Below are 10,396 nucleotides of genomic sequence, written 5' to 3'. Positions count from 1 at the left end.
AGCAACCTTGAGGGATCTATGGACATGGACCCCAAGATCCCTCTGTTCCTCCACACTGCTAAGAGTCCTGCCATTAACCTTGTATTCAGCCTTCAAATTCAACCTCTTGAAGTGTATCACTTCACTTTTCCAGGTTGAACTCCATCTGCCACTTCTCAGCCCAGCTCTGCATTCTATCAATATCCTGTTGTAATCTACAGCAACCTTCTACACTATCCACACCACCACCAACCTTTGTATCATCAGCAAACGCACTAACCCACCCTTCCACATCCTCATCCGTCATTTATAAAAATCAGAGCAGGGGTCCCAGAACAGATCCCTGTAGAACACCACTGGTCACTGACCTCCAGGCAGAATACGCTGTGTCTACCACCACCCTCTGTCTTCTATGGGTGAGCCAATTCTGAATCCACACAACCAAATTTCCCTGGATCCCATGCCTACTGACTTTCAGAATAAGCCTTCCATGAGGAACCTTAAAGGCCTTACTAAAATCCATGTACACCACACCCACTGCTCTACCTTCATCAATGTGCTTTGTCACATCCTCAAAGAATTCAGTCAGGCTCGTGAGGCACGACCTGCCCCTCACAAAGCCATGCTGACTGTCCCTAATCAGCCTGCGCTTCTCCAGATCAGGAGTGCGACAGAAAATTCCCCACCTGCCCGGGTGAGTGCAGCTCTGACTCTGGAGAAGTCCAGCACCACCTAGGGCAGATCAGCCCCTCCCTCCACTGTGTCTGTATAAACATGGGATCCTCAGCTCCCTTAACTGAGGCAAGAGCAAGGAGGTAATGTGGACATCAAAACACTTATGCAGATGCTGGAGATCTGCAGTACAAACAGAAGATGCTGGAAACAGGGGACAGCCCAGTGACACAGCGGGTAGAGCCACTGCCTCCCAGCTCCAGGTTCGATTCCCACCTCCGGTGCTGTCTATGTGGAGTGTGTACGTTCTCCCCAAATCCCAAAGACTAGGCAGATCAGTGTGCGTGTGAAACCGATGGGAACGTGGGAAGGAACCGGTGTGGCTGACGGTCAGGACGGACTGGATGGGCCGAAGGGCCCGTTTCCAGGATGTACCCGTGACACACGAGGGGTCAGGCAGCATCAGTGGGGAGAAGCTGAACGTTGCAGGTGTGACGAGCCCCGGTCCTCTCGTCACAGACGCTGCCCGACCTGCTGAGTGTTTCTAGTCCGGTATCTCTCAGAGGTCAGTGGGGACCGACTGACTTATCGGGTCAGGGAACAGGCAACGGGCGAAAGCGGAAAGGGGCGGTGGAGGAGAGAGAAAAGATTGCAGGATTTTAAAAAAGGCAAAACTGACCGTCTGGGGAAACTGGAGGGAAAATTCACAGCATCTGCAGAGTTAACATAGAGCCACTTGTAGCAGGAAGGGGGTGAGAATTTGGAACAGGGAGGGCCCCAAGCGAATCCTTAAATATTTAGAAACTCAGATACATAATCCACTCCTTCCCCAAACCCACGTTAAGGGGTTTCCCCACAAAGTGTGTAGATTACCGCAGACTCTTCAGGACACCGATTGTGATGTTAAAACAGTATGACTGACTTCACAATGCGGCTCCCCACCAGCGAATGTTAGTGCAGGCGCTGCGAGCTCCCCCGTTTAATGAGCTTCTGACACCAAGATTAAAATCGAACCATTCCCACCCACCCCGGGTTCTAAAGAAAAAATTTAAAAGTGAGAGAAATCCATGGTTTTGCTCCGGATCGTTCTGGTTTGAGACTATCGTGACAGTAAAGGTCTTCCGGGCCCCAACCATTAGCACCACGCCCACAGTGTAAATCCACCCAATTCCCCTTTCTGCAAATTCAAATAAACCTGCTTCCACTGACCACTCGGCCAGAAGTAATTCGATGGCACAGACACTGGAGCCTGACAGACTCACCGGAGCGTCGAACACTCATTTCTGACCTTCCAGTAATTTAGAAATAGGTTTTATTTTTAAAAGTATGGAAGACACGAGAACTGACGAATTCTACAGGAGAGTGCGCCGAGCAATAAACCACAAGTTCAAATATATCAGAAAAAGGGAAAAGTTTTTAATGTATAAACTTTCCCCAACCACTAAAATAGAGGAGCACTCTCCTCAGAATCCAACCGATTTGTAGGTTAGTAAAACCTTTTGTTAACACAAGGCGATTTCACGAGGGGGGGGGGGGTCTCAGAGATAGGATTAACAATTAAACACTGATCATTTCCCCCTGCAGAATGAGGCAATAAATCTTAAACTTACAACTTATTTGTTACAAACAGCCCGCGTCCTGTCCGTAAAACGATCCAGGAACTAGTTTTAAAACCACAAACCAAAATTATTTGTTTAACGTGTCTCAGCCCCACCACACAGCGAGGTGGAAATTGCAGAATCAGTCGGCGAGTGGGTCGCTTGTTTACCAGCGGAGTGGCGTCCCACTCGCCACAGGACCTCTGGCGCACTCGGTCACACCGGTTTACACTCCTTGTACAACCAGTTCCAAACCCACCACTGATCGGGCGCACGTGCAAGGAACGCCTTGCACAAACATCGATAAATACTGTACAACCTAAGGAGATATTATCGTTTTCTGCACGCACTTACTGCGTTAGAACAGAAATAACCTGTACATCACTTTAAAATAATACGTGGGGCCAACTGTCTGCAGTGCAGCCGGTTTGACCCATGTTATACACCGGGCTGTTTCTCCCAGAAAGCATTAGATAAACAGGCAATACAAAATTTACAAAAAACCCTTGTTGTCAGCACTGGAGCGGTTGGAACGGTAATAACACAAGATCCCCGTTTGTAACTGGCAAAACCACGCGGAGAAGTGGTAGCTATCTGGATATGCTGATAAAACTGACGCCCAATAAACGATTAAGATGAAAGTATCACACGGGAGCCAAATGGGCCCCTCCCCGTGATAAACCTGGTCCTGAAAGTAGGAGTTGGGCAAGTTGAACAAGACACACAACCTCTTAAAAAAAACACACAACCTCTTAAAAAAAACACACACATTACCTTCTATCTGCAACCTGGGAACCCAGAGCTGGGAGTATAAAACGTTAAAACTCATTCCTTAAAAAGTTCATTACAAGTTTAAAAATTACTCCCCCCCCAACTCCGGAGGAATTCAAATCAAAATATATATAAACATATATACAGTGAATAAAAAAGTTCCTTCCAGAAGTATTTCCGAGTCCGTTCCTGCTTATCTCCGGTCAGATGTGCGTGAGGGGCACCGTGCCGTTCAACGGGACGTTCTGGTAGTGCTGAGGCAGGGGGTGATAACTCCTGTGGCCGAAAAGCTCCTGCCCGTCACTGCCAGGGAGGAACAAGCTGATGGTGTCGCGCAGTTCCCCTGGCGGGGCCCCCGGCGTCTGCGCATGCGTCGCTGCCGATACCTCGCTCTTGGGCAGGGAGGCGGGCGGCGGGCGGTAGGACGGCGGCAGACTGTAGGGCGACGACCCGGCCGGGTAGGGCTGAGAAGCGGGCGGGTACTGCAGTTCGTAGCGGGGCTGGAGGGCGGCCGGCGGCGGCTGGTAAGCCAGGGGCTCGGGCGGCAGCGTCGCGAACCCCCCGGGGGAGCCCCAGCCGAAGGAGTCGAGACGCTGGCTGCCGCAGGGTCCCTGCGCCCGCAGTGTTCCCCCGGCCAGGCTGCCGCAGGGTCCCTGCGCCCGCAGTGTTCCCCCGGCCAGGGGGAACTTGGCTTCTTTCTTGGCCAGCGCCTTGCTCTTGCGCCGGGGCCGGTATTTGTAATCCGGATAGTCCTTCATGTGCACAGCCCGCAGCCTCTTGGCCTCGTCGATGAACGGCCGCTTCTCCGAGTCGCTCAGCAGCTTCCACTCCGCTCCCAGCCGCTTGCTGATCTCGGAGTTGTGCATTTTGGGGTGCTGCTGGGCCATCTTCCTCCTCTGGCCCCGGGACCAGACCATGAAGGCGTTCATGGGCCGCTTCACCTTGTCCAGTTCTACCTTGGGGCTGGCGCCGGGGCTGGGCTGGCCGGGCTGCTGCTGCTGGTCCAGGACACCGAACATCTCCGGCAGACAAGTAACTCAAGTCCAGGTGACTCCCGGCACCGCCGTTTATACAGGTTAATCAGCCGCGGCAGCCAATCAGCGTCCAAAGCCCCGCCCACCCCGTGTGATGATGTCATCCTGCCCCGCCCCGTCATTAACATACAAGGTGGGGGCTTCACGCCGGTTCAGTGGGTCTCTGAGCTCCCCCCCCCCCCCCCCGACCCCACCCCACAGTCAGTGTAAACTGACCCTCAGTCCAGATTCCTGCACGGTTCCCCACTCCCTATCTGTTAGATCCCCCACCCCTCCCCGTGTCTGTCAACCCCTCCGGCCCCTACACCCCTCCCATATCTGGGACCCCCTCTGGCCCTTCCACCAGTTTTTAAACGTCTGCTGCAGACGCGGTGGGAACACAACCCTCTCCAAGGGAAAACCTGCTCCACCAGACCTCACATCAGGGGGCATCGGACATGGAGGTTGCCCCAGGGTGTGCTCACAGAGTGTGAGTTGGAGGGGGAGGGAGGGGAGGGGGAATTCTGGCTGCTGGTAGTAAAACGATTTAATTCAGAGACAGGAAAGAGGTAGAACTGGAGTAAAACATTTCTGTCTCGAGTTCTGACGTGTACACCCATCCACCACACACACTGCGCCCACTGACCCTCATCCCATCCCGGTGAAGCAGAGCCTCTGGATTTATTGTCACATTCAGATTCCTCCATTGAGTTCCCCTCCCGATCTCTTTACTCCACCTCTCCCCATCTCTGTGACCCCTCTGGCCCCTCCACCTCTCCCCATCTCTGTGACCCCCTCCGGCCCCTCCACCTCTCCCCATCTCTGTGACCCCCTCTGGCCCCTACACCCCTCCTCCTCCCTGTAACATCACTGAACAATCACGATGTCCACTCCCTCAGAACCTCACGTCGGTCAGTGGGATCACCTCTCACCCTGAGCCTCACCCTGCCCCTTGGCTCAGCCCCCTTTACCCCTGGGATTGCGCTAGTTCATCTCTGCCACAGGAAACTAGTGGTGTGCAGGGTTCCTGAGGTGTGGTCTCTCCTCAGAATTAGTTCCAACAGGACCTCGCCACTCTGAGGCAGTTTGGGAAGTTGGAACTGACAAGTTAATCATCAGCGAGACGCCAAACCCCCCCCCCCCCCCCCGAGCGATTCCCCGACCTCACGGAACAGTCACAGATACTTGTTGTTGGTAATGTTGGGGGTCAGTCTACACTAACGAGCATCCCGTTATCTAAACTCTTCACTGGAAACAAAGGTCTCTCCCCAACCAGATTCATCACTATAGGCCTGCCTGTGGTGCTGAGGGAGCACCACACCTTGGGAGGGGCAGTGCTGAGTGCAGCACTGAGGGAGCACTGAACTGAGGGAGGGGAGCTGAGGGAGCACCGCGCTGTGGGAGGGGCGGTGCTGAGGGAGCACCGCGCTGTGGGAGGGGCAGTGCTGAGGGAGCACCGCGCTGTGGGAGGGGCGGTGCTGAGGGAGCACCGCGCTGTGGGAGGGGCGGTGCTGAGGGAGCACCGCGCTGTGGGAGGGGCAGTGCTGAGGGAGAACCGCGCTGTGGGAGGGGCGGTGCTGAGGGAGCACCGCGCTGTGGGAGGGGCAGTGCTGAGTGTGGAACCTCCCCTCCAAGCTGCCTCTCCCCCCACCCCTGACCACTGGGGACAGTTCTCCCGGTGCGGGCCGAATGTCCTGGGTAGTCTGTTACCTGTTGAGCATCCTTGGGGGTGGGGGAGAGAGTTAACGTTAACCTGATAAAGGTTTATACACAGTCAGAATCTTTTCCCCTGGGTAGACACGTCCAACACTGGAGGACGTGTATTTAAGGTGAGGGGGGGAGTTTAAAGGTGACGAGGAGGGCGTTTTTCACACAGTGCGGTGGGTGCCTGGAATGGGCTGTCAGGGGTGGGGGTGGAGGCAGATACGATAGAGGGGGTTAAGAGGCTGTTAGACACATGAACATGCGGGGAGTGGAGGTGTGGATCGGGCAGGCAGATGTGGTTTAGTTTACTTCGGCATCGTGGTCAGCACAGACATGGTGGGCCGAAGGGTCTGTTCCTCTGCTGGACCATTTCTCCTCCTCGCCAGCTTCCCCTTAAACTCACTCCCGCCTTCACCCTCTGTCCCTCCTGGGGGGTGAGGGGGGAGTTTCACCCTCCCTGGGGAAAGAAGTGTCTCCCCTGGGTGAGGAATGGCCAGCACCGGGGGGTGGGGGGGGCACTTGGTTACTGTTATTACATTTCAGATTTGCGGGCGGGGGGGGAAGGGATTGGAGGGGGAGGGGAGGGGAGGGGATTAGGGGAGGAGGGGGAAGGGGAAGTGGGGGAGGGAGGAGGGGGGAGTGGAGTGTGGAGGGGGAGGGGGAAGGGGAGGGGGAGGGGAAGTGAAGGCTGACAGGGAGGTGGGGTCAGACGCCGTCCCCAGGACGATGTGCCCTTGGGGAGTGAAGGGTCCCGTTCTGCAGGGTGAATTTCACACAGTGACAGAGTTTCTCATTGCACCTGTGCACGCATGTACCTGTGCATGCATGTAGCTGTACATGCATGTAGCTGTGTACGCATGTACTGGTGCACACGTACTTTGACAAGTTGCAGACTCTTGCTCAGAATTGGAGAGAAAAACAAGGCAGTTTCTCTCTCCACAGATGCTGCCCGACCTCACAGAGCCATAGATACAGCGCAGAAACAGGCCCTTCGGCCCAACTCATCCATGCCGACCATGTTGCCCAGCGAGCTGGTCCCACCTGCCCGCGTTTGGCCCATAGCCCTCTAAACCTCTCCTACCAATGGACTTATCTGGATGGGTTTTAAACGTTGCTGATGTGCCCGCTTCAACCACTATTTCTGGCAGCTCATTCCAAATACGCACCACCCTTTGTGTGAAGAAGCTGCCCCTGACGTCCCTTTTAAATCTCTCTCCTCTGACCTTAAACCTCTGCCCTCTTGTTATCCCCCTCCCTGGGACAAAATTCTGTACTTTCACTCTGTCTCCACCCCTCGTGATCTTATAAACCCCTCAACCTCCCACATTCCAGGGAATGAAGTGTTTTATTTTGACCAGGGTTTGCAGCTGCCAGCAGTGTATTTAGGATTAAACTGAAGGGTTTACACTGACTCTGACCCTTTAGTGTGTTTGCAACTTGCAGGAGCCCCTGTAATACCCTGCGCCTTCCAAACACAAACTCCCCCCCCCACCCCCTGAGTTGCTGGGTGGGAGCCATCATTAAAACCCGGGCAGGGGATTGGGTGAGGCTGCAGCCGGTGCCGTTGCCCGGGAGACGATGAATGGGGTCCCGGACGGAGGCTGTCAATCACCCGGCCAGGCAAACGCCAGTGCGGGGCACCCACCCCGGGAGCGCGTTCACATAAATGCGGAGTCCGCTCGCTGCAGGGCAAAGGGTTTGTGGGCGGGGGAGGGAGGCAAGGGGGAGGGGAGAGGGAGAGGAGGGGGAAGGGGGAGGAGGGGGAGGGAGAGGAGGGGGAGGGAAGGGGAGAGGGGGAAGGGGAGGGGGAGGGGGCAGCATCGATAGATCCAAGACTCACAACCGCATTCCCGGGAATTCTTTGTTCCAAGGCTTCAAAGGAAGGAAAGTGAATGTTCCCTTCCGCGGGGCAGGAGCATCTGGCAGGGGTTGGGATCTTGCTGTGCATGAGGGTGAGGGGTGAGGAAGGGGGTGAGTGGTGAGGAGGGGGTGGGGTGGGTGATGAGGGGTGGGGAGGGGTGGGAGGGAGGGTGGGGTGAGGGGTGAGGTGGGGGTTGGGAGGGTGGGGGAGGGGGTGGGGATGGGAGGGGTGGGGTGGGGTGGGTCTCCTGAAGCCACAGTGTTGAGGGTGGTGGGTAGGGGTGAGGGGTTGGGGTGGGGGCGAGGGGTGAGGGTTGGAGGTGAGGGATGGGGAGGGGGTGGTGTGGTTGATGGGGGTGGGGATGGGAGGGTCTCCTGCAGCCACAGTTGAACCCTAAACTCTCCCGCCGAAAGAGTTCCTCAGGACAGGGTGGGCGAGCTGGTGCCCCCGACGGTCCCACTGTGCGGCACCCTCTCGGATTAGAGTCTGCTTCCACAGTCAGTGCCTCCTCTGGGCAGCGAGTGGACGCCGTGCGTCGCTTGGCCGCAGCCGACTGTCCGGCGCCGTGTCGTGTAACCCGTTCCCCGCTGACCAACCACACCGTTCCTGGGATCTCATCAGCTCCCGCCTCGCCCTAACGCCGCTGACCGGCTCCTCGTTAATCGCCTCTGAATCGGTTACATTAGCAACTCGTCTGCTCCGATTATTGACACCGGTAGGAACAGGTTAACACACAGTCTGCTGGGGGAGCTCTGCGGGTCGAGCAGCGTCTGTGCAGGGAAGGAGTCCTGACAGTTCCTCCCCCACAGATGCTGGTCGACCCACTGAGTTCCTCCAGCAGATTGGGGGTTACTCCAGGTTCCAGCATCTGCAGTCTCTGGTGTGTCCTCAGAACCTGGCTGTTGGTGACCACACCTCCCCATCTCCCCCCACCCACACACCCCTCACCCATTCGGCCCATCATGGCTAAATTTATTTCAACCCCCTTCCAATCAAGAACCTATCGATCTCTGCCTTCAGTACACCCAATGACTTGGCCTCCACAGCCGTCTGTGGCAACGAATTCCACAGATTCACCACCCTCTGGCTGAAGAAATTCCTCCTCATCCCAGTTCTAAAGGGATGTCCCTTTATTCTGAGGCTGTGCCCTCTAGTCCTGGACTCTCCCACTGATGGAAACATCCTCTCCACGTCCACTCGATCCAGGCCTTTCAATATTCAGTAGGTTTCAATGAGATTCCCCCCCTTCATCCTTCTAAACTCCATTGAGTACAGGCCCAGAGACATCAAACGTTCCTCATATGACAAGCCTTTCACTCCTGAGATCATGCTTATAAAGCCTCAGCAGTATATCCTTGCTTTTATGTTCTAGACCCCTTGAAATGAATGAACAATGCTGCCAGGTCTCTCCAGTGTAACCACTCCACTCCCAGTCCTCCGGCTCGCTGGAGCTGAGGGATTTCCCCATTGCCCTCCGTCTCTCCCTGAAACCTCCCTCCCTGACAGCCTCCCTGTCACCACCCCCCCCCCCCCCACCGCCACAAATATCTCATGATCTCCAACAGGGAAGAGCTGCAGGTTGTTCTGATCCAATTGGATTTTCTAACAGTCCCCCCCTTTCCCGTTGAGAGTTGTGTCCGGCAGGTTACTGGCCTGGGGGGGGGGCGGTGCCTAACACCACTCGCCCACAGCTGGTCAACAACAAACAGACAAGATGGGGGGTGGGACCAGGGGTGGCGGGGCTCAGACCCCGACCGAAATAAGGGCCCACATCCCAAAGCCCAGACCTCAGTCCCACCACAGCAGGGAGGCGAGGGAGGGGCGGACGCAGGGTGAAGAGGTTGGGTGGGGGGGTGGGACAGCACAGGCCCTGGGGAATGTTGGCCCAGGATGGAATGGCCTCCCCTTGCTGGAGATGTGCCCAGAATTCGAGGGGACGAGTGGCCTCCTTTTACTGGAGACGTTCTTGTCCATGGGTGGTGCTTGTCCATTGGTCAGTCTGACCCCTTCTGTCACGGAACGCCTCTACTTCCTCAGGAGGCTAAAGAAATTCAGCATGTCCCCTTTGACACTCACCAACTTTTACCGATGCACCATAGAAAGCATCCTATCCACATGTATCACGGCTTGGGACGGCAACTGCTCTGCCCAGGACCACAAGAAACTGCAGAGAGTTGTGGACACAGCTCAGCACATCACGGAAACCAGCCTCCTCTCCTTGGACTCTCTGCACCTCTCGCTGCCTTAGTGTAGCAGCCAGCATAATCAAAGACCCCCCCCACCCGGGACATTCTCTCTTCTCCCCTTCCATCGGGTAGAAGATACAGGAGCCTGAGGGCATGTACCACCAGACTTAAGGACAGCTTCTACCCCACTGTGATAAGACTATTGAATGGTTCCCTTATACGATGAGATGGACTCTGATCTCACGATCTACCTTGTTGTGACCTTGCACCTTATTGCACTGCACTTTCTCTGTAGCTGTGACACTTTACTCTGTACTGTTATTGTTTTTACCTGTACTACCTCAATGCATTTGGTACTAACTCAATGTAACTGCACTGTGTAATGAATTGACCTGTATGATCGGTTTGCAAGACAAGTTTTTCACTGTACCTCAGTACAAGTGACAATAATAAACCAATACCAATCAACTCAATGCAGAGGCCCTTGCACAGTGCCAATGAAACTAGTTGATGCACAGCAAGATCCCATTAACCACGTTTCTAACCAAGCAACGTGACAACTCTAGTTCACCCAAGCGACTCCCTAGTTCACTCCCCCCAACCCCCCCCCCC

General features: G+C 55.4%; 1 protein-coding gene across 1 annotated transcript; it reads right to left on the bottom strand.

Moving 5' to 3' along the window:
• Window positions 1-2,047: 2,047 nt before the first annotated feature.
• Window positions 2,048-4,038, bottom strand: LOC127586560 (transcription factor Sox-19b-like). Its single transcript, XM_052044607.1, has one exon. The coding sequence runs from the start codon at window positions 3,947-3,949 to the stop codon at window positions 3,224-3,226; it is 726 nt and encodes a 241-aa protein (XP_051900567.1). The 5' UTR covers window positions 3,950-4,038; the 3' UTR covers window positions 2,048-3,223.
• Window positions 4,039-10,396: the final 6,358 nt, after the last annotated feature.

Source organism: Pristis pectinata, chromosome 37 (genome assembly GCF_009764475.1).
Source record: "Pristis pectinata isolate sPriPec2 chromosome 37, sPriPec2.1.pri, whole genome shotgun sequence".
NCBI classification, from domain to species: Eukaryota; Metazoa; Chordata; class Chondrichthyes; order Rhinopristiformes; family Pristidae; genus Pristis; species Pristis pectinata.
This window is presented reverse-complemented; position numbering and strand designations above follow the sequence as displayed.